The sequence below is a fragment of the Channa argus genome, chromosome 10 (assembly GCF_033026475.1).
Source record: "Channa argus isolate prfri chromosome 10, Channa argus male v1.0, whole genome shotgun sequence".
In the NCBI taxonomy this organism is placed as follows: Eukaryota; Metazoa; Chordata; class Actinopteri; order Anabantiformes; family Channidae; genus Channa; species Channa argus.
In genome coordinates, this window is record NC_090206.1 from 11,886,727 (window position 1) to 11,911,885 (window position 25,159).

Genomic DNA, 25,159 nt, shown 5'->3' on the forward strand with positions numbered 1-25,159 from the left:
ATAAGAAAGCCATAATTTTCAGTGTTTATAGGCATGGGAGTCATGCATTAGTGTTTTCATTTACGTATACAGAGTTCAACTGGAGAAAACTCTTTTGAAATGGAAATTTTTTATGCTGCACATTTAGTTTAAAGTAAAGGATGGAATTTTGTCATGTAAAGTTAAGATTTAAATCAACCAATAATCTGTAAACAATTAACATACATGTATAAGATGGTGGAATATGATGTTCATGTATGAGGGATGGATAATATTAAGATTGGGATGTAATGCAAAGTAAATATAAAATGATCTGAAGCACAAATGGAAATATTTTAAAACACCAAAATCGAGTGACAAAGTATGAAAACAAGTATACATATATATTCATATTTTTATTTATATTTCATTTCTGGGAGGATATCTTGTACATCAAATATCCCGTTGGCAGTTAAGCGCATTCAATGTGTTCAGAAGCCAGAAACAGTCACTTGTTTTAACAAACACAAATACAAAATAAAGATAACCACAAAATAATGAACTGCATGTATATAACATACAAAAGAATCCCATGCCTACTCAGTAGGTAACTTCAACATTCCAGCTCTTGAAGATGTGGATATTTACATTTAGGTTTTACAAAAATATACTTTATAATTTGTCTCCTTTTTTGCTTACATTCTAATGAAATGAAGCGGTGCCCTCATAGCTCATCCGTTTTCCTCCCTCTGAGACTTACATTCTGTAACAAAAATATTCCCTCAAACCTTAAGGCAAGATGCAGTGCATCCTCTCTTGCGCGCAGCCAAATCACAACATCAGCAAGGCTTCACAAAAAGGCACCAAATAACGGGAGCGTTTGTTTTGTTTAGCTTTTTTTTTTTTTTTGTACTTTTTTTTCCTTTTCTCTATTTGTCCATATAACCGAGCAATATGTCACATGTGAGAAAAAGAGAAAGAGATAGTACCAGTGGATGATATTTACAAACAGAAAGTAACATCACTCTTACTCATGCTTGAATATTTAAGTGATTTTTTTTCAAACAATGTCAAAACGTATCACAGCATCATCACTACATAATAGAGAAAGTATGTAGAAAATATGGCCCTGCTCACTTCAAATAATACAATGCAAATATGCAAATCATTTTTCACATCAATGGTACCAAATAATGATAAAAACAAAACATGGCACATGTACAATATACATATATGGTAGCTTATGTATATCATTCAATGTCTTTTGTACTGTATGAGTGCCTGCAAGGGCGAATGTGCTTCAGCATCTGCTGGCAATCCGTTTGTCTCCGTATCTGTCTCTGTCTGTACCCAACAGCAGAGAACCGTCAGTGTCAGTTTCTAATCTCTATCTGTTCAGTCCCTTATGCATCTGAAGTGCTGCATTTGTTTTACAGAGACAAAAAAATCCCTTTTCATCTTTTATTGTCTTTGCCCAGTCCTTGACATGTCTTTTACTCTCTTTCAGGTAAATCTCAAGATTCACCTAACACTGCACAGGGAGAAGACAGAAAAGTGCTTTTTGGAGGGGAAAACAAAGTCTTTTGATGCTCATTTCATTCCCCTCAAAGAACCTTAAGGAAGGAGAGGTGCAGACTTAAAAAAAAGTTTTTCTCTTTCTTAGCAGATCTCGATTGTCCTTGGGGAGAGAGTGGTCTGCATGTCTGATAGTGGGGTGGGGACAGGAGAGCTGTAGATGTTGGAGGCAACTGAGGAAGGGAAAGAGGAAGCAATCTGCGACTGAAAGGTGCTGGACATGGACACCGATGGGTAGGTAGTGGCAACGGAAGGAGATGGATAAGAAGTGTGAACAGGTGAGGAGTAGCAGGAGGTGACCGGAGAGGGGTAAGAAGACACCGGAGACGGGTACGAGGTGATGGGAGAGGGGTAGCTGGAGGCTGGTGAGGCAGCTGATACTGGTGCTGCCGTTACCACCACTGCTCCTGCTTTCTCTGCTTTCTTGTCCTTCTGCCGTAGGTGAATCTTTGTGTGCCTCTTCCTTTCGTCACTGCGGGCAAACTTGCGTCCACAGATTTCACAGGCGAAAGGCTTCTCGCCGGTGTGAGTACGAATGTGTGTTGTCAGGTGGTCACTGCGGCTGAAGTTGCGCATGCAGATGCGGCATTGGAAGGGTTTTTGGCCCGTGTGGATGCGGATGTGACGTGTCAGTTCATCAGAGCGCGAGAAGCGACGATCACAGGTCTCCACTGGGCAAGCATAGGGCCTTTCATGTGGGGGTGTCTTGCTTGGTCGAGTGGGGTATTTGCGCATGCGGCTGGGCTTGATCAGCTGGGACTGGTAGACACTCTTTAGGTCCTGGGAACCTGTCTGGGTGGCAAAGGCCTTGATGGTGGACAGAGGAGTGAGGGAGGGCTGGTTTGACTGACTCTGAAAGGGCTTTTGATCAGGGGGTACCAGGCTGATCTCTCCCTGCTGCTGAGGGAAGAGGTAGTCAGGAATCATGGGCACGGGGAAGCTAGTGCTGCAACTCTTGCTATTTGGGTAGGCAGGAGGAGGGTACTGCACTGCTCCAGTTGAGGTGGAAAAAGCCTGGCCCTGATCTGGGAAGATGTCAGAGTTAGGGCTCGAATAGGTTGGGGCAGCTGAGTAGATCGGGTTGGGCTCACTGTGGTGAATGGAGGAACTGAGACTGGAGCTCTGCGATGAGGAGGAAGTAGAAGAGGACGAAGTGGAGGAGGATGGGACAGATGAGGAGGAGGACGAGGTGGTCTGTGAGACAGCGGAGGAAGAGTTGGAGCTGGGGGCAACATTGCCCATCAGACTGGTGAAAAGACCCAAGATGGGCTCTGCCCAGAGGCTGTTGCTGCAGGTGGTGGCAGGCTCCAGTGTGAAGCGGCCTGTGTAAGACATGGGGGGAAGCCTCTGGGTGGGGTATGTCTGCTCCGCCACTTGCTTCTCACAGTTGAAGGGAATATCAGTTAACGTATCTGAAAGGAGCACAGAGAGAGGAGACACATTAATCGAAATCTCTATATTCAGAGGGAGGGCGAGGGGGAATCCTGCCAGAGCAGTGGGCACTGTGACACCCCTATCTTCTGTGAAACATCAGTCAGGTGCCCACACAGAGAAACCCTGTCCAACTAAACTCTTTGCCCCTCCACTCTGAACTGCCTCATCCAAATCTAAACAGGGGCTGCTGTGCAAGCTTTCTAGAATCGCATTTTCCTGTGTTCACAGTCTCTCGATCTTTCTTTCCTTCTTTCCGTCTTTCTGTCTTGCTCACACATACACACACACATTCTTGAAGCCCATCACAGAGCCTGAGGCAATTGATTACCAAAACTGCAGTTCAGCTGGTTTTAGGAATGCAATTGGAACTGAGCTGTAAGAATGTCTATAGGCATGCGGTGACTGACTTGGCAGTATTTAAACTCCATCGTTAAAGATTGTTTATAAATTTGTATTAGGTCATTTTGTTTATAAGTAGCATTTTATTGTTAATTAATGTACTGTCTACAGTCAGCTACAATTTGAATGTATTTGTAGTGTGCGGTTTCACTTTAAGAATATATTTTCTCACCACGTGCCATGATAAACAAATAAATGTGGATTTTTAACAAAAAATCTTAAAATCAGCCATGTGATAAATTCCTAATATGTATTTATGGCTCAGAAAAACACAAATAATTATATAAGTTACACAGTTATCTATCTTTTCTTGGTGTAGCATGGATAATGTGATCTAATTTTTAAATTTGATTTTATATACAGGATAGAAAACCAGAGGCACAACATGAAAATCTTAAGCTCTTACCTCCAGCAAGATGGTCATACTGCTCTCCTGGCTCCCCGGAGCCAAAGCCTGCACCTTCGGGTGCGGAGGCGGTGAGGAAGGGGGTCCCTGCAGTGCTGAGCATCATCACCTCCTCCAGCTTGGGGTAGTTATCCATGGGGGAGTGAGGGAAGCTCGGGGGCTCTGAGATCTGCAGGGCTGGGAGGATCATCTCTGTTTTGGCTGCAGCCATCCTCTGCTGGTGCTAAAGCTGCAGGACGGAGGCTGTGCTGGTGGCTGGTGAGAAGTGCAGGGAGTCTGTATGCACGCTGACAGAGCGGTGCCTCGCAGGTGGAGGAAATTACTTAGCCCAGCTCAGGGAGCGCTGCACACTTCTGTTGATGCCAAGGAAGATGCTGTTGTCTGCTTCGCTCCTTGTCTGTTGTTCTCCAGTTGTCCCGTTGGTTTCAGTTTTTTTCTTTAAGATGAGTAAAGATCCACTTGTTTTTTTCAGAAAAAATCAAAAGTGTCTTTTGCACTCATTCCCTAAAATGTATCAAAATTGATCAAAAGATTAATCTTGATTTTTTTTTTCCCCTATGTATTAAATGAGTTATCCAGACAGGTTTTGACCTTCTTGGATGAATGTTGCTTTAATTCACTTTTTACTTTTGTTGTTATATTACTCAGTTAGGGAGTTCTATGTGTTTCTCTGTCTATCTTCGCTCTAACAGTTGCTCGTGTGGGCTCTCAGGGCTCTCTCTGAGCTGAGAGGTTTCCCCGTTCCTTTTATACACTCTTGCGTGACGTAGATGTCCATATATGGAGCGTAGGAAGCCCATATTTAGGCACCGCAATGGACGACACATGACGCTGGCCTGGGGGAAAGCAGAGAGAAGAGACTATATCTTAAGCTTTTGCAGTAAATTGTGAAGGCAACACCGCTGCTCCTCTGTCCTCTATCAGTGTAACTTCATAGCAAAACAGCTCCGTGAGACAGCAGCGTAATTTTGCTCTCTCCCCGTCGCCCCGTAGATTTGATTTGGATTTCCCATCTGTGCAGCAGGCTGCGCTGCTGCCGGAAAGCCCGGCTCCGCCGTGCCTTATAAGGTCGTGACTACATAAGGACCTATTCCGGTGGGTTCCATTTCCATGTCCTTATTTGGAACTTCCTGAAGGCAGCGCTGTTCGCTGTTTGGCAGTGAATGAGAGGCTGGAGTGCAAATCATGTCCAGCGCTAACAATAACTAATGTCAGCAGCAGAAAACTGCTTCTGTATTAAAGAAAAAGCCTCAGCTGGAGTATTAAACTTCATGTGAAGGACTTTGTGTAGAAGACAAATGTATTTCCTTTTTGTAAAATTTACATTAAGACTTAATATTTTAACACTTAAATTTAGCTTATAGACAGTTAGCTATAAATGCAACAATGACGTTTTTTTAATGATAAATAAATTTAACCTAAACAAGTAAAAATAATATCCAACTATATTTCAAAGTTTTATTTTGGGGCTGGGACAAGGTGTATATTGACAAAAGTATTATTGTTCCAGTACTTTTTTAGGCTTTTTGAATATGTATAATATGTTCTTGGAATATAATACATACTAATATATAGTGCATGTTTAAGACTGCGATGCTATATATGAGAGTGTGCAAAGTCTGCTGGCTGGTAGCAAACTTCCTCTAGAATAACTTTCCATTTCTCTCGGCTTTGTCATTGATTAATGAGAACCGATAGCCTCGGATGCTGACGAGGTGCGGGGCGATCCGTCTAATTGAGGGGTGTCCCCGGCTCAATATTCAGGGAATCTCTCCGCCACTCAGCGGCCTAATGGGCCGCATTAACAACGCTGCGCACAGCTGCCAGGGCGCCTGCGGGACACCGCACCCCGGCTGCTTCAGCTTCTGCTGGCGCGCCAGCACTCCTCGGTGGATGATGACGGAAAATCAATGTGTTTCCTTTGCTGCTGACTGGATCTATATGCGAGCGGCCTCATTGGGAAACATCGTGGGCAGAACACTTTGGGGTGGAATGGGACAGAGAGGGGGCAGAGAGAAAAGAGAGATGAGCTAGTGAGCTAGTGGTCGTTGGAAAAGACAGTGCAGGTGAGCCTACCTGCTTTTCAAATAGCTTTCGTTTTATTTAGACTCAAAGTCTAAGTCAAGTTCAAACTTCCCATCATCTACATGTGTTTGTTATATTTGCAATCAGAAAACATATTTTAATTAGGCCTTATAGTTGACAAATTGCACTAATAGAGGGATTAGCTGGCTCTTTTGTTCGGAATATGCAGGCTTCTTTTAAATATTTTAGCTACTGTAAAGAATATTAAATCAGCTTTTGAAAAGAATAGATACAATAGGTACATAGATAGATAGACAGACAGCTAGATTGATATGTCAACAGAACATAAAACATAATTCAGGTACACTCAGTGGGTTTTGGGTCTTTACTGGGTTTCATTCTCTCCCGGGCATTTCCCATTTAGCCTGTGGCAAATCTCTCTGTTTACCCCCATTAGACTGATAGCAAAATTCTGTCATATATTATGGATGATCTGGAGCAGAGGTTCCTTTACAAAATCCAAATAAGCCTGAAGCAGAGGGTGCAGCTGGAGAATGTGTAATGTTGTTTATTCATACAGTCAGATACATATAAATGATCCAATATAATCACTTTTGAAGGTATGAGGCACTGCACAGTGGTGTCGTTTTTTAGGAAGAAAATGGTGTTCCCACTGCACACAACTTGACTTTCAGTTTTCTTTTTGCAGCAAGGGAGTTGCCAATTCTCTTACTGGCCTGTTACTTTAAAGGGGAAAAACACCAGAAGACAGGGCATGATAAAGCTGAGGTAGAAACAGTAAATGTGTGGCAAGGTGATGATACCAAATGCTTCTCTGCATCTGCCACTGCTGTCATGCATCAGTTACCATAGTCGATAATTTTGTGGCAAAGCAAAGAAGAAAGAGCAGAGATAGCAGACGAGAGAACTCATCATCTGATGATGATGTAATAAAATCAGGTTAGGGAAAACACTCAGAAAAGTAATAAAGTAATAAAGATGATAAACAATTCACGGTGGCTGTTGGGCCTCCCGTCACTCTGATGCATGGAGGGGTGGAAGCCAGATGCTGTAAGGGCAAGGAAAGGAGAATTAGTCTATGCGTGTGTGCGAGTGCAAATGCATTTGTGTGGATGTGTGCTCATGTGTGCACTGTTGCATGTGTGTTTGGGTCAGCTGGTTCATTCTCCTCGGTGTGTTCCCCATTTCTTCCCACACAAACCAGCCAGAGAAGTCCTCTCCTGATACAACTCCAACCCTCTGCCAGCCGGAGAGAATAAAAGGCTCTTCTCTTACCTACGCAGCCACCACGCCCTTTTTCATGCATACACACAAACACACCCTGCACGAGCACTGGTTAATATTTAATAATGCCCCAGTCTGCAACTGAGAAAAGAAAAAGAAGTAAATAGGGAAGCCAAAAAAAAAGAGAGAGAGAGAGAGAAGGTTGAAATGATGAGAGGAGGTGGAACACAAAAATAAAGAGAAAGGGGAAAGAGCTTGAAGAAATAGATATGTATAGATAACGAGGAGATCGAGGCATTTTGAGAAAAAGAGATGGAGAAGGTGGGAAGGAAGAGTGAGGGTGATAGAAAAATAGAAAGAGAGAGACAGAGAGAGAATCCTCACACTCACATACTGTACGTGGGAGCAAATATCAAGCTTTGTGCTGTCATTTGTCAGCAGCCAATGCTAGGCAGTCAGTCAGGGGGACAGTGCAGACAGAGGCTTCTGCTACCCCCCTTGCACCTCCTCACTTCCAGGGCCGCCCACGCCGACCAGTGGTGCAATCCCTTCCCATTAGCATACAGGTGCGTTTGGCCTGGTGAGCTTCATGATCGGCGGATCAAGAGTGGAAGGTGGAGGATGACAGCTACCAAAGCCGGGGAGTTACATAATGTGGCAGAGGAGACAGGGAGGGATTGAAAATGTAATGACACAGAGAGAAAGAGATTACTTAGATATTTTGGAGCACAGACCACAGGTATGATAGTTTCTTTTTGTCAAATTGGGTAGGATGAAAGTGGTGGATTTTAGGATGATAAAAAATGAAATTTGGCCTGGATGCGTCAGGGCCTGTACAACACACAGTGAGAGTTGATAATTAAATGAGAGAAGAGCGGATGACTGATCATCCTGGACAGAGTGACAGGCTGAATATTAGCCCATAGCCATGGAGTGATGTGAAAGGAGCGGAGAGCATTTTAGGAGGGTACTTGATAAATGTAATTTTTCTCCCAGCATTTAAAGAAGGCAGGAGTGTACGGCCTGACCTTTAACACACAGACTAAGATGTGCTTGGGAAAAGACAAACTGGCATGAGAGGGATAAAATCTATTGAGGAAACTGTTGAGGAGACTGGCAGTGTAGAGGGGTCATGGAAAATCTCTGGTCTAATTGACGAGAAAGAAAAGCTAAATGGATCTAATGGGATTCTGGAAACTGCTGCAGATGAAGACATCCAGAGCTGTACGTATGTCTGTTTAAATACTTGACACTTCCACTCAACGATCCGGTCATCATAAACCTCGGCTCACTTACTGAAATCTAATGGCCTGTAACAGTACAATGCAGAAGAAAACCACCTGTTGCTGCTCCGAAGCAGCAGCCTGTTTGGAGGAGTCAAGGAATCAATGGATTTCAGGCCTTGTGTTAATCTTTATTTTACTCTGGCAGCAGACCTCCTATAGCTTTAGGTCCCCGTGATGTTTGAAAAACCATCTGCTCACACTTCACAGTCACTGCAGGCGTTCCATCATGTTGTATTACTCCCCAGGCTTTGAAGCTGGATTGGTGTTAGGGAATCCTACAGAAATGGGGCACTAGCATCAAATAAGTACTGTATCTGCGTATCTGCCTGTTGTTGTCTCCTAAAGCGGTTGGTGACAGAGAGAAGATTACCAACACAGAACAAAGGCCGCTGCAAACCGACCCCGCCATGCCCATGAGAATGCATGACTCACTGAGCACCCCTGGCCGCTTGTTTGATGTTTGCGACAAAAGCTCTGACCCATGACCTTTCAGCTCCCGATGAGTCACCGGCAGTGAAAGACGGGGCTTCCCCACACAGTGCAGCAGCCGCAGTACAAGACTGTATAACATTTAAAGGCAGGCTAAAAAAACACTTTTCTGTGTTTGCCTGGGCGGCATAGACTATAATCCGTGGGTGACAAGACCACAGCTTGTTTACGGATAATAGGTCAGCTTTTATGTTACAGTTCTTGATTTATTGCTTGAGAAGCTAGTGCATTAGTTTAGCAGATCAAATTAAAGATCAAGACCACTGAGGCCACTGCTCAGATTTAAAAATGCTTTAGAATTTTACCCACCCAGATAAGTAAAGGCAGTAAAGGCGCTGTTATTGATCAATGAGCGATGAGCCTCTTACAGTGTACTGTATGTAAAACCACAAGAGAGAAAACCCGTAGATAAAAGCTTTGCACGACTGTGGAACCTTCTACAACCAGCTCCTGATGTGTTTTCTTATTTCTTCCATCCAAACCTAAAGCATTTACATTAGATTGTGGAAGAGAAAATCAGGCATAAACCAGTCCACATGTCACATTATAGTGCCGGGACAAAGCACTTGTGGGCTGATTGGCTGATCTCTCTAAAATCAACAGTTTTTCACAGTGCTGATGTTTTCATATGGGCAAAGAGTGAGACAGGAAGAGACACAGAGCGAGGGAGCCAGAAAGATGTGGCCTCAGTGTCCAGACTGAGCAGCAGCTGGTTTGTTGTCTTAAGCGAACGCGTTGGGGTGTGACTCATCTACATACGTACTCAGACAGAAAACATCCAGACTCACAGACATGTTTTTATTCTAATACGGTCTTCAGATTTTTGTCAGAAATGTTAACTTAGCTTTAGTCCACAGTCATGTGAAGCTCTGCCAGTCCACATTTGTTTATGTGGAAGAGCAGCTTTAAGCAGTATGAGTTTATTATTGCATCAGACAGTCACGCCATCACCCTTGCTCTCTCCTTGGCCCTTGACGTTTAGTGAGAGAATGGCAAGAAAGTGGAGATAGATTGGTTTTTATCCTTTCATCTTTGAAGCATGAGCTATAAACACAAACCCAGAGCTACTGAAAATTTGGTAAACTTACCCTGAAATCACCCTGTCTCTCAAAAGATGACCTGTCTAAACCTGGTGCTATACAAACAGGCAACGCACATGCACACACTCAGACACACACACTCAGACACACACACACACACACACACATACACACACACACACAGACACACACACACAGACCTTTAAGTTGTTCTCCAGAGTTTATTTGACTTTTGAGTCAGATCAAATGTTGCCAAGACAAATAGTTTCCTTGGGTCCAATGGCCAAAGCTGTTCCCAGTAACCTGCTATGAAGTGAAAATGACTTCCGAGAGAAGCACATCTGCTCAGGTGAGAGTTATTTGTTTTGTAGTGTCAGAGCAGAAGTAAAGGGAAGGGCTTGAGAGGGTGAGAGGCAGGGAGATAAATCGGTAAAGAGAGATAGATAAGAATAGGAAGCGATAGAAAACAAGACACAGAAAGACTGAGACAGACGGTGAAAGAGAAAGCGACTGTTGCTGGGTTGTTGATAGGTGGGCCTGGGGGCAGGCACGACAGGTTGATTCAGGTAAGCCCCCTCTCTCCTCTCTCACCAGCTTCCCCCCATCCCACAGCCCTCCCCTCTACCCCAGCTGGAGACTGCCGATGTGGTATAGCCTACAGGGCTGAGGAGACAGGTCTCCATCAGAAAGCCTCACCAACCTTTACAATCACACAATAATCATTTAAGTCAGAGTGCCGTATGTCAACAGGCCTGACGGCTGACTTGGCAGCTGACGCGAAAAGACAGCAAACAGCACTAACTGCAGCACACATTGCATATTTTCAAGGAAAAGACAGAAAACAAAAAATGGAAAAGAGGGAAGAATGAATAAATGTCAGAACCATTTGGCATATGGGGCAATGGATTTTTCTGAAATTGAGGCCAAATGTCAGTTTGGGTCTTGGACTGATGACTGACCACATGAACTGTACCAGAAAAATCCACTGATAAGTAGTTATATGTAATCTAATTTGCTCTAATGCTTGAAATTTAAATTATGTATCATAAAAAACACAGGGTCAAAGTTGTCTGAACCTGAAAGTGACTGGGTGTGCATGTTAATGGCGCAACTTGATTAAAGAGACTAGATTCATACATAATGCACACATTTACCTTAATGGGAGAAACGTGACTGTTGAGCAGTGTTTACATTAAAGGAGGGTGAGAGTTCAGCTGAGCCGAGGGAATATTTTTCTGCCTACGCTGGCGGCAGACAGTGTAATCAATTTCTATAAAGCGCACTGCAAATAAAAATAAAGACACACAAAGGAGATTGCATGTTGATGGTTGTCTGGTGATGCTGACACAGAGAAACGGGTGAGGATGGTGTTGAAACTTGCAGTAGTTCACAGTTTGTAAAAAGCATGCAGTAGCCTCAATCTGAACCCTAAACTCAAACAAAAAAAGTCATTCTTTTATTCTGTACAACTGCTAGAGTTAAGACTGTGGAAGAATAATCTCAATTACATGAAGGATTATAACAGCGTATGAGGTGTGAAGAATTTATGAGGAAGTGAATAGGTTTTATATTTACTTTATCGCCCACACACTTAAGTTGCTACAAGGACACACACCAACACTTTCCATTATTTGTGTTTGTCTTGAAATCAAAACACAGTATGCATGTGGCGTATTGAACACAAACACCCACTTACACCCGCACGATCATGTCCAAGGGCCAGTGCGAGTGCATGTATCCACAAGTGTGCTGACAGCACACACCCAGCACATAGCCTGACGTTCTCTTGGCCACAATACACCACACAATTAAAACAAATCTCCTACGAAGGCCAGGAGGTGCTGCTTTTTCTAACAGCCTAACAGGGGAACAACTCCATAGCAACACCAGAGAAATGTTTGCGTGTGAGAATATTTAGAAATGCACTGTTGGAAACATCAACAGGCTTACTGTCATAATTTACTGTAGTTGTGAGCAGGATTTCTCTCTGTATTGACTTAAAGAGTTAAAGAAAGAAAATAATGTGTGTTGTAAAGTCATGAACTTCCATTTTTCTCGCAGTGGGATTGTGACAGTGTGTGTTCTCATTACGAGCACACAGTCAACCCTCCGTTGGTCTCACTCTCTGAGGCTCTCTCTCTCTCCATCTATCTCTGCATTCCCAGACAGCTTTAGCAGTTCAAACCCTCGCACTGCGGCATTGTCACACACCACTCTGGTTGCCATGGAGAAATAGTCCTCCTGGTCTCCAAGGTACCCGAGCCTATTGTCTTTGGCTTCTTTATTTAGATGAAAACATGATTTGTTGGAAGGGATCTACTTGTTTTTTTGCTGCTTCTCTTTGCTGCCTTGCCTTTCTTCTTCTTCCTCCTCACGAGCATCAATGCAATGTCGCATGATGTGTATTGTTTCATTCTTCTCCTTTCCAGGAGTTTGACTATGCACATGTGTGCGTCAAGCTCGTCTGATGTTTTGTAGCAATTAATTTCAGTGTGTCTGCATGTCAGTGCCCCAGGAGGGGGGCTGTATAAAAGTTTTCCCCATTGCCACAGCTCTTGCCAGGGCTTATAATTGCCTTCTATTACCAGGGCTGGGTGTCACAGCGCCTGCCTGTCTGTCACCAAGAGACTCTCAACTAGCGACAGATGATGAGGAAAAGCAGCTGGAGTTTTCTTACTGCTGCTTCTTTTTGGCAGAAGCGATAATACACAGGACACACAAATATATATATATATATATATATATATATAGATTGATCCATAGGATCAATTGTATGTTGTCCTTTAGCTATGTGGCCTTGCTTGTTTTGTCTTGCATATATTTCACCTATAGTGAATCGTGCACGTATACTGCACTTACAAACAGCAAGCTTTTAGGATTGGACACATACCAAACAAAACAGACAAGATGTTCAGTGACTCTAATGTGGCTTTGAAAAGCAGCTGCTACAAACAAAATCAACGAGTCCTAACCTTTGACCCTGTTTATTTGCATGTTTCCAGCTCCACTCACAGCTGTCAGTAAGCTGCTAATTCTGTTGTCGCTGGCAGCATGACTGAAAACCAAACAGGAAGTGACATCACATCCTTTGCTCCGTGATATCATCAGGCTGAGTTGGAGAAAACGACAGAGTGAAAGGAAGAAAAAAGACTGAGACAAAGAGGAACGCAACTGATGGATGGAAAGCGGAAGTTGTCTGTGTTTCGTTCTCATTCAGTGGCTGTGGCTCAGACATCCCAGACTTTGTGGTCTTGTTTAAGGCCAGCCAGACAAATAAAGTGATCTACTTTAAGTCACTTATCTACTTATCCCTCTGTGCAGGAGCTACAAACACATAGATTTCTTCCCCTGCTTTGCTCTCAGATGACGGTTTTCCTTTGCCACGTTTCACATGTGAAAATATTCTTGGGCCAGACTGACGTCAGCAGTTGCTAGACAAGCCTGTGACATTTGCTTCAGCTAGTTCTTTCCTTCTTGTTTCTTGCAATGTGAGTAACTATTAAATAAGTATCAATTAATTCAGAGTTTTGCCTATGTTAACATTAATAATTTAATTATTATTTTTTATCAGATAATGATATGAAATTGTCTTTATTTACAAACAACTGTTTGTAAAAGACCGAGTAAAAAATGAAAGAGCAAATGTTTGTAGTGTCATATCCTCAGTACAGTACTTTAATGAATTTTACAGTATGTAACCTATAAAACTCAACATAGTTTTAAAGATCCGGTGTGTGTGTGTAGCTGTCACTTCATACAAATACATTGACATTTCTGTTTTACTGCATGCAAGGTGATGCAAAAGTGGAAGGAGTGGTTTTGGAAACTGTGACGCTGTGCTTTGTCAGCGCTGGGTGCAAGACAGGGTGAGTTACTGTGTGCTTTGTGGCGAAAACATGCGGCAGCTTGTTCCTCTGGTATGGACGCTAACACTTAATGGAGTAGGTGCAGGTAAACATGCTAAAACAGGCCCTCTCGGTAATTGTTCTCCCTTTTTGACAGCCTTCACGTTTCTACACCTACTTTTTCTCAGTACGTGTTGTCATCCTACCTTTGGCTACTCTGTGTTTGGGATCTGGCAGTTTGAGGATTCACGTTTCTTCTCAGCATTTAAAAGCTAAAAATGACCCAAATTTGGATCTGACCATAAAAGCATGCAAAAATATCAACAGCTGAGCTTTTGAATCATCTTGAACAAAAAACTGGGTGATTTCCTTCATAGTACTTGAATCATGTTAGTTACTGTAATGTTTTTTAAAGTTTGAGCCCACCCTGACAATAGCTCCAGGAGAAACACACTTTGACTAAAGTGTTTCATCATACATTACCCAAGTTTTCTTGCGTGATGATGTTGATGATACTATTCTGACTGGGCTTGACTTGAGCCAAAAATAGGCACTGATTGGTTTTCGTTGCTTTGTTAGCTGTCTGCGTATCTCATGTTCAAAAATGGAGAACTGGGAAAAAAATAGTCATAGAAGATGAGTTGACATGCTGAGACAACAGACACTGACTCTGGAACAGTTTTACATAATGGTTTAATGAGAAGATTGAGCCCCACAGGGGTTAATAGAAAGACCAGTCTGAGAGCAGTGTTTGGAGGAAGAGTGTTGTTAAAAGCACTAAAAATGTCAAAAGGAGACGACCCACTGTGAACAGGACAAATAAACCAGCAGTTGTACTGTATGGGCTATTGGGAACAGCCAAGCATGTCCACTAACGCACACAGCCACAAACCGATATCACTCCCAAGTGAATGAGCCAGCAGGGAGAAGGGGAAACTGCTGGGTGAGAGGGAACAAGGTGGGAGGGGGGGAGACTGTGGGAGAGAGGCAGGAGGGAAGGGAGAGGAGGTCTGGAGCGAGTCCAGGGGAACTCCAGCCTGCTGTTACCCAACATACTCTCTCTCTATCTGCAGGGGCTGGGAGAATGACTGCGGCTGCTGCTGCTGGAGAGACACGGCACCCGGAGAACAGTGAGTGTATGGGGGTCAACACACTCACTCACACATTCATGTACAACCTCATCCCCTGACACACTCACTGCTGTAACTGTGTCGCCATAGTAACATACTGACTCTGGCCTTAAACTTGCACTCCCGAGCCTGATCTCCTGTCGAGCCCCGAAGTAGGGGGGTGGAGTAAATCTGCCTATTTATAGCAGGCCCTTTGGCTCATTTTCTACTAGACACAATAAGACCTAATCTACTCTCTCTAAAGCTTTAGCAAATCTACCTTGCATCAGCCTATCTATTGACCCATAGTGGCAATGGGACGAGAATGAGGGCTGGTATGAGTTAGGGATGGAGAGACAGCAGGGAATAAATGAGAGTGAGTAGGAGGCAGGAAATAACATAAAAAGACAAGGATAACAAAGAGACCAAGAAACTGGAGCTATGCAGCCTCCTCAAACATATTAATCTTTTCTTAAACACTCGGATTCTCAGATTTGCACCAATCAGAACATGCGTCGTGGGTGTACACAACTTAGACTGTGGGGCACAGACCAGACTTTGGTCAACATGACTCGGCAATGCACAGAATAAATGTCTTGCTGTTGGCTACTGCTCGCAGTCAGAGTTAGTGGAGCCAGTAACAATGAGCAACAGGTAATCTTAGCCGGAGTAAAACCCTCTGTGGTCCTGGCAGTGATCCAAGTCCACTGCTCCCACTCCTCACACTGCCCTCATCTCAACTACACTGATACTGAGCACACACTGTCAGCGCACAGAGGTGGGTTCAGCTGAGACCTCACAATACCTCGACATAAAGACAAAGTGGAGAGAGGAGCTGCTCCAGATAAACGGCCTGATATTGACACTGCCAGTCCTTTAGACATGATCTGAAGGCGTTGCACAGCTTCACTCATTTCTGTTCTCAGTGGGATTGATCACGGTCTCTCTTGTTTTGTCTCCCAGTGACTTATAGGATTTATTTATAATTTTTTAATTCTTTTTTTTTTGTACTCTCTTTTGTTTTTGCTTTCCATTGCCTGAATTTCTGTTCTTCTTACTAATAGCAACTGCAAATTCATAGTTCCTTTTTCTGTTGCAAAGAGCACATGACCCAAACATGATATAAAAATAGTCCATATTGTTATTTTTATCCTGACATATGAGACTCAGACTTTGAGGTGGCAGACATTTCATCAACTTAAATGTGACTTCCTCTGAACAGGACAGTCCTGAGCTTAGACATAGACAAGTATTTTCTTTAATACAGACATCAGTGGTTGCATTTTTATCTATCTTAACAACAGTTTTAGCTGAAGTACTGTAAAGAACTACTCCAATCAACTAATCAATGATGAAGACATATGTGTCAAAACTTTGCACTGGTTCTTAGTCAGGTATCAGACTCACACATATGCTGGTATCTGTCAGGATATTTATTGACATATCTCCATTCATGTGTTCATCATGGGCATTTAAGTCTTATGGTGGCTGTCCTCACTCCACTAGCTCCTCTCTAACCCTAAGGCTCGCTAATTGGCTTGTGCTGTTTTCTTTGTGGCAGACTGCGTCACACAGCCCACACATACAGTAAGTATATTAACATGGTTGAGTAAAAATAGCTCAGAGTAGTTAAATTAAACTTCTATGTGGAAGTAAGTATTTTGGGCACCTGTGATCTTGTTATTGGGTTTAAATTTAGCCTTGTGGTCCTCACTGAGGAGTGGAAACAGTGACACGGACCTGTTTTGCCACAACACATTTCCTGTGCACTGTGAGTAGTGAGAAACCACCACCCAGTGACGCAACGTTCGGAAAAAAAACAAAAAGAGCGCAACAGAGAGGCGTGGAAAGTCAGCAATGAGGAAGTTGTGGCTTCATTTGAAAAAGGAAAATTTGTGACTGAACTGTAAGTGGATACTGTAAGTGAACTGTAAAGTTTCCTTTGTGTGGACTTTCCCCTTTAAGATAACATGAGGCAGCGATAAACTAAACATACTGCTGCTGCTACTTTGAATACCTGTGGAATTATTTCTATGTTTGGTAGTACAATATCTAACCATCTAAAATCAGTTTCAACAAATACAAACACATAAACTCCTAAAGGCTTTTTCTCCTACATATCATGAAGCTTTCGTGCCCTTGTCGCTGCTCTCACTTCCTGTGGGCTATTGTTTGCCATGACCTCCACTTCGCACACGTTCCACAGCAGAACATGCAGCCTCCCCAGGACAACAAAAAAAAGGACTTTATCCTTTGTACTATAGACACAAATGTGCTGCAGGGCTTCCTGATAAGTGGAGTGTTGAATTAACAGACTAATTTTTGAAAGCAATCTGTTATATAAACTACTTACTTATATGAATGATTTTATAATAGAACAGAGAGTAAATGTTGTGTATTGTTATGAGATTATGGTATTTATAAACATGATCAAGAGCTGCTCTTCAGAGGAAATGCAAGTGAGTGCATGTGAGAGATATTTTTGGTTCATTTATGTCAGTTAACCCAAAAAGCATAAACGAAAATGCACTCATTTTTGTCTATTCGTGTGGGAGTTGGAACACTGTAACACAACAGCACCAGAGTGTATATATATTTACGTGTGTGTGCTTGTGTGTGTGTGTGTGCGCGTGTGTGTGCGCGCGTGCGCGTGTGTGTGCGCATCTACGACTGTGGCACAGAGTGTTGGAAAGAGACAAATTTATAGTGTGAATTTTCTGTCTCTGAAACAACACTGAAAGTCATGAATCATCTCTGCTGCAAAGACATAACCACAGGAAGTACCCATGGAACACACATGCATATATAGATACACACCCAAATTACAAAACCATAACCAAATACACTCAGAATAATCCACTGGAACAAACAGGCCAGAAGTAACACATAAACACAGCCCAGAAACTGAATATCTCAAGAGTAAAAAATAATCAAGTTTGTTTCCAGGGATTTCTTTGTATTGATCGCAAGTCTCAACAATGCAGAACAAGATTTTTATCTGAAACAGGCACCAAATCTTGTGGATCAATAAACTTTGGTCAAGACCTCATCACACCATCCAATCCATTTTCTGCAGAGGACAGGGTTACCATACTGAACCCTACGCACTGGGAACATGTAAGAAAGTGGTAGTTGTAAGCAAGTGTGTCCAAATGTGTGTGTATTTGTGTGCATGTCTTACGGGAGACAGGTGACAGAGACAGCGCTCAGCCTTGACCCCCAGAGTCCTTCTTCTTTGTAAACCTTGTTTGGTTTTCTACGACAGAGCAGAATAGTTGCTCATTACTCCTGTTATATGAGCCTGGTCCTGGGTGGTGACAGCCATGGTGAAAGAGTCCTCGCACTGACCACAAGGAATAAACACACACAAACACACAGAAAGTGAACAAGAGCAACAGATAAGGGAAAGGATCTCAAGGTTAGAAGATAGCCAGGCTTGGTAATTGAAACACACACAAAGGACTACAAAGTGCTTCATTTCTCTGTGGCCTTCTGTGACATCCTGCTCTGAACAGTTGTGGAAATAATCAATCAGAAGGTGCTTTTGTACATTTTTGTGTTTGACTGCGAAGATATTTACTCTAATGTTTTACATTAAGGCCCTCAACTTACATTGTAATTTCTCAAAATTTAGTGTATTTTGTGTACAGTATATAGTTTACCATCATAGTGCAGATCCATTTAAACAGAATATTTTCTTAAAATTGGTTCCCATTGTATTACAGGGCACAGGGGACCTACTATGATACAGCGTACTGCACATTTAGACGCAGATGGTAACACTTTATAAATCTGTTGTGATTTATTTCATAACTAGGACGTGGTGCTTACAAAGAATGGAGTGTAAACTGGGAAAAAATAACTGTGGGCCATACCAGTCACCAGCTTCATACTTGTTGCCAGGTGATGCTGCTGCTCTGCTCCCAGACATGTGGCCACAGGGCTGGCATGCTACGTTGTCCAGGTGATAGCTACCGCGGAGACAGAGGGCTTGACTGGTCTCGGCTCACACCGTTACGCTAACTGTGCCAACTTGCCCTCAAGTAGATACTAAACAACAGCGACACATGTGCCGCTTTCCTCTACTATAGACTGTGGGCACATGCTTTCAAACCCAAGAAAAGAAAAAATAAATGAGTGCACAGGCATGTGAAAATCAGATTTGCCAGTCTCCAACCTAACCACATCAACAGTTAAAAGGCTGCTGAAATATCTGACCTGGCATCAGCGGTGTAGGGGGGTTGATTTTGTTGTTGGTGGGCTGTGAGCAACGCAGAGAAGAGATTTGCACAGACAGCCCATAACAGCTCCCTTGGAACCAATGACTCAGATATGCAGATGTGTTTACTTCCCTTCTGTTTCCCACCTCAACCAGCACACAAAAGGCAGGGGGAATGAAAGTGCCTGATAATGTCTTTAAGTGTTTCATTTATATATTTATATGCCGTTATAAAGAACTCATATTTTACTAAAACTTAGACAGGCACTTCAAATGGGCTCTTTGCCTCTTCTCTCCATTCCCTCCCTCCCTTCTGAGGGTATTCATCTTTTGTCTAATGTGTAGCGCTGCTCTCTGTTAGTTTCTTTCTGACACCATGCCAGCAGAGTCATCTGCAAAGGGACTCATGTAGGGATTAAAAACCATCAGCAGCTCCCCCTTTAACAGAGGGATAAAAAAAGGTTGAAGTATAAAATACGAAATACCAAAAAAAAAAAAAAAAACTCCAGACAGTTTTGAGAAAACTTGTAGAAAGAGAATGCAGATTGTCACCTGACCCTGAGGCAAGGCAGCCCTAAATATAATAAAGAGAAGACAACAGAAGAAGACGAGGCGACACGACACGGGTAATGTGTTTTCTCTGCTGGTGTCGTCTGGCAGATCTGGGATGATTGAGTACTGATGCCTGCCTGGGCCGCTTCAGAGAAGATCGTCTACCCCCCTTCAGCTCGCACACACATGCACACACGTGCACAGCCTCTCTCTCATGACACACATGCACGCTCAGCCTTCCTGTTGTCTGAGTGACAAAAACATCAAGGCGTATTAACTGTCATCAGCTCAGCATCTCTTCATCTCTCTTTTTGGTCGAGGGAATTTTTCAAGGTAACATTTTATTACTGTGTGTGTTTGTGGAGAGTTTTCTCTATGGTGGATGTGTGTCTTAATTATAACAGGGTTTAGTGGATTTGGTCAGGATGTGTAAATAGCCTCATATTTCCATAATCTATGTTGAATAAACCTCTGTGACAAACATGCAAGCAGAAAATCATGTGTTTACTAAACTGCTAGACTTTGATGTAAAAAGAAAACACAAAAAAGGCATGTGTGTGAGAGCGATCAATTTCTGTGTATTTTCATAATCCTTTCATATTGTGAAATTGTCAGCAGCAGATAGAAACTAACAGGTGCCGGCTACACAGGAAGTTGATTGGCCTGAATCCATGATGCATTTTCCCAAGGCTTCCACACCCCTGCAGCTGTCCTCCAGAATATGAGAACCGTGTGTGTGTGTTTGTGTTTGCAGTGCATGCTTGTGGTTATGACAAATTCACTCCTTCTTGCTTGCCAATAAGGAAGACAATGATCTACACTGACAAAGAAAAACAAAGGAATAAACTAATTTTTTTGGACAAACAAATAATTATAGTAATTATAGAGATTTCCACCAGAAATGTAACATATTTAAATGTTTTCTTTTTCTTTGTTTTGTTTTGTTATTAAAAATTAAAAAGTTTGAAAGAGCTTGACCTGCTTATGAATGAATTTTCCGGATGTTCAAAGTGAAGTCTTTAAACAGGTTTGGCTTTTGGCTGTTTTGCAAGGCAGAATGTTTTGAACTGAGCAGTGACAGCCTCAGCCCGACTGAAGAGCCTTCTTCGACTCGTCTCGTTTCTATTGGAAAACACTTTTCTTTTCCCTTTCCCTCTCTCCCTCTCTGTCTGTCTCTCTTTCTTTCCCTCCTTACTCTGAAGCTGCAGAAAACTTGAAAAAGAAATGGGAAGGAACATGAATAAAAACTGAAGGCACTTCTCTTAGATATGTCTCTTGATGCTCTTCAGATCTTTAAGACTTCAACACGGAGAATTGCAGGGTTACTCTAAGAAAACTGGAGGACGCTGACTTCTAATCTACCGTACAAGACCTGAATTTGAGAACACAACACCTTTTTATGGCAGCTTCTTTTTCCTCACTTACAGTTTTGAGGTTTCTATTTTTATTTATTAATGGACAAGTAGTGGTGCAACATCACCTAATGTTTTTGCTTTTCAAATTAAATGAAAAGAAGAAGACCAGGGATAGTGTTGTCAAAGGAAGACCTGTTCTATCTGCTGTAGATCATTTAAGGAATTCACAGGGAAAAAAATTAAGCTCAAGAAAAATCTGAGGAGACTTTGCTGTTATTTTACCTAGTGAATTCTCGTGTTCTCGTAATTTATATAGTTTGAATTTAGTAAGGCGATGACACAACTAACCACTCAACGGTTGCACTGATCAGTTCTGACTCCTTTTCACTTCTGTGTCTCATCTGTAGGTTAAAAAGTTTTTGGTTTGCAAGAGTGAAAGCTGAACCTGCGTCTGCACCAAAAGCCTATCTCATTGAGCCGGGGCCAGGCCAGACATATTGACTGATGTTCCAGGCATAATGAAAACATCCCCTCCAAATTGAATCTGATTGGATATCAGCTATCTGCCATCGTTCAACCACAGCTGGGGAAAATGAGCTGCCAGCAGCATCCTTTCTCTCTCTCTTTCTCATTATTCACACATTTAAATGCAACAGGTTTGACCTCACTAAATGTGGGTGGTTTCCCTGGTCATTCTCCACATGATCTCAACATGATTATGATCTTTTAAATTAAAGATGCTTCACAGAATATAATTCAGCCAAAGCTTCAGTGTTTCACGGTTAATGCCGCTGTGGCAACATTGCACCAGATGTTGGTTATAATAACATCCACCTCCTTTATATTGTGCATGTTTCTGATGCTTACATTGATTTTATACTTCTTCCTATGTGAAAGATTCCAGTTTGCCTTACATATCTAAATAGTTAAGCACATCAGCAGCAAATCAACACTGAATGTCGCTTTTTTGGGGGGGCTGCAGCCATTTTAGGAAAACTAAAAAGAAGTGTCCTCATTAGACGAATAGCAGACCCCGCACCTGCAGTGACACCATAGCAGCTCATTTACACCAGTATTCTCCCTATATAATGTCCAATTTAAAGTGATGAGTAGAGGAAGAGAAGCAGAAATTAAGGCATGACTCATGTTAACTTTTGGGACCTGGTGTCAGCTGGGATACTAGGATGAATGTGGGACGCTTTGGGACACTTAGGCCACTTGGCCTCTCTCTGGCTTTCAGAGCCACTGCTCTGTCTTTCAGAACAGTGGAGCTCGTGTGTGACTGGAGCAGCTCAGTCACACACTGTTGTTCACCATTGCTGAAGACAGGGAAGAGCAGCCCCTATTGGAGAGTAATAGCACTGCTATGAGGGGCAGCACAAAAAGTGATGTGCAACCTCAAATCTACGTCTGATGACCTACATTTGCTACTTATCATTATGTTGTCTTGTTTCTACAGTGTATTTTTACCTTTGAGGCGATGGACATAAAATCACTAAATATCTCTGACACCTAAAGTGCTTTAAACTACATACCCTTCTATTAATTGTCCCTTTCTTTTGCTGAAAATAACAGGATTATCCAACACCCCAGTGACAACGTGTGAGACGGAGATATCTTTTGTTTGTCTTGTCTCTTGTTGTCGCTGCAGCTCCTTGGCCATCTCTCCTCTCCCTAAACATCATTGAGCCAACAGATTAATTAGACAACTGATAGCAGTGCTGGTCCACTGAGTTTTGTTTTGCTTTTTCACTTCTTGTAAGCCTCTAATTTCTTTCTTTACATTAATGGGGCTTATTTGGTGTAGTGACCCAGTAGAAAAAGAAATTAACTCTGTTCTTTCTCCAGGGGGCAATGGGTTATCCTGAAAAATCTGGTTTGCGTCATCTATTTGGCAAGGCAAAAATATTAGACCAGACACTTTTGTTGGGCAATAAACACCCTGCACAGAGAAGTTTGCATTTTTGTATCACTTGTGGGTCTTAATATCACACAAGCTTAATGTGTCAACAGTTTAATAAAAGGTAAGGCCGTTCTGTGAGAGCACCACTATTTCATGTTCCTCCATTCAACGTCTGTCAAACCTCTCTGGACACAGGTCCTGGTTGGTTGCCTTGGAAACGAGCATATGACTATTCTGAGAGCCACACTACTGAGGGAGGGAGGAAGCCAGCGTAGTAAAGGTAAATCACACAAGGACCCTGTGGTCAGCCTGATAAAGTGTGTGTTGGAAATCAAAAGCCATGACTCTTATAATTCAGAAGTGAAAAAAAAAGTTTCTTTTCTCTAAAGATCTGAAAAGAGTTTAGCAGAATGGAGCAAACATTGTGTCGCTTTTAGATCATGCCTTATAAAGTGGAGCAATCAATAGAGAAAACAGAGCTTTGATTTTATTATTTATTTGCCTCTTCAAACACACTTAGTGCGGTACTTTCCAAAAGACTCTCATTTGCTCTCTGCCCTTTTTGTGCAGACATTTTCTTTTCTACTAATGTCCTAATCTGTGCAATAATTACATGTGTCTGAAGTGTGAGCCACACTTCTATTTCTGAACTCTCCGCACTAGACCGTTATCCATCCAGGTCCACACTATTTATTCCTGTTCTTTAAGAAGGTTGTCAGGCCCAATTAAGACAATACGCTTCTCACCAGCCTGATTGTATATCCTCTGTCTGCCTAACCCCTCACACTGTCTCTGCTTGAATTTACTGTTACATATGTGTACTTATGAAGTAGTGCGTGTTATTACCTTGTATGAATTGCAAAGCACATATTTAAATTCAAAAATACAAGCATCTTGGAGTTTAACAGACCATGTACATTTTTATAGTTTCAGAGTAGAGAAAATCACATACGCACATACACACACAAATTTTAAAGGCTAATAAGCTGCCATGAGGTTGGTGTTTATTTTATTTTATTTTGTCCCTCTCTTCTTCATTCTTGTTTTATGATCTAAGGTGACAGAGCAGCGCTGTGGTAGATAGGGTGAGTATATAGCGTAAGGGCAGAGAGAGCTGCCTGGTCAACATGGACGGGATATGTAGGACTGCTGCTGCTACCACAGCAGTAACACAGGGGCCTATGGAGACACTCCAGGGGGCATAATTCAATCATAACACAACCGTGAAGAAGACAGAGAGAGTTGGGGGGATAAACTGAGAGAGATAGAGGCAGAGGAGAACAGAGCAAATAGAAGCATGAGAAGAAAGAATCCGATTACCATGCTCTTAAAGGGGAAGGGAGGATGACACTCATCTGACCTGATTTAAACGACAGAAGCGTAAGGAATGAAGTCTTTGGCTCAGCTGTCCCTTGACCTCGGACCGAGACAAGTTTGTGAGAGTAGAGCAGAAGAATCAGTCATGCTTGGAGTGAGATGGTGCCTAATCGTCCAGAGGCTGGGATTGAGTAACTGTGACTGGGCGCATCCGCTGCCGAGCGAGGGGCAGAGAAAATCTGAAAAGCTAAAAAGTCATAATCAGGTTTTTTACGCAAGCAGACGAGTGTGGTTTGCACATGGGGCGCTCCGGGCTGTGTGTGATGAGGCCGTCAGCCACTTGTGGTCCCCGCAGACGTGACACAAGTCATTTCACCTCAGCTCCACTCTGCTCATGCATATTCACCGGATGGTGATGGTACGCTGCGCTCTCTGGCTGATGCCATCTCTGGAAGTGCAGGTGGTTGGCTAGATGCTTTTCTGCCTGCCTTTTTTTTTACTTTCTATCCTGAATTACAGTCACCCTTTACTCCTATCTGTCTACTTCTGTCTGTTTTCACCAATCAGGTGCTGTAATCAAACATAGGTAAGAAATAGTTTTATCTCTACCTACCTGTTATTGCATTTGAACGGCCCAGATCTTTTCCTTTAATGTGTGCGTGTGGTTTGTCTTTTTTCCCTGTCTGTATACTTGTGTGTGTGTTTATGTCTGTGCATGTTTGTCTTAGACTATTGATCTGGCCAGCCCACAGCAGACATTAAATGAGAAGAGTAGAGGCTGAGGCCGACAGGGAGGGAAATGGAGAGAGTGATGGATGGCAATAAACGAAGCGGAGTAAAGAGAGCAACACGGAAGATTTTAAAATAGAGAAAGTGGAGAATGGGTTGAAGGATTTAACCTGGAACATATAAATTAAACCTATGTACACTTTTATGTAGTTATCTATGCTGAGATGATGCTGAGGGAGAGATAGGAAGAAAAAAATTAACCTTAAGCAGGAC

The 25,159-nt window shown here is 42.6% G+C and overlaps 1 protein-coding gene across 1 annotated transcript; it reads right to left on the reverse strand.

Moving 5' to 3' along the window:
• Nucleotides 1-355: 355 nt before the first annotated feature.
• Nucleotides 356-4,506, reverse strand: egr1 (early growth response 1). Its single transcript, XM_067518722.1, has 2 exons — nucleotides 3,773-4,506; nucleotides 356-2,945 (listed from the first exon to the last, which is right to left on the reverse strand). Exons 1-2 carry the CDS (start codon nucleotides 3,981-3,983, stop codon nucleotides 1,618-1,620), a joined length of 1,539 nt encoding a protein of 512 aa, XP_067374823.1. The 5' UTR covers nucleotides 3,984-4,506; the 3' UTR covers nucleotides 356-1,617.
• Nucleotides 4,507-25,159: the final 20,653 nt, after the last annotated feature.

Bases quoted from the DNA above. Each gene is read 5' to 3' on its own strand.
- egr1 (XM_067518722.1), bottom strand. From the start codon at position 3,983: ATGGCTGCAGCCAAAACAGAGATGATCCTCCCAGCCCTGCAGATCTCA. The intron at 2,946-3,772 runs GTAAGAGCTTAA...TGCTCCTTTCAG, and splicing joins GTATGACCATCTTGCTGGAG to ATACGTTAACTGATATTCCC.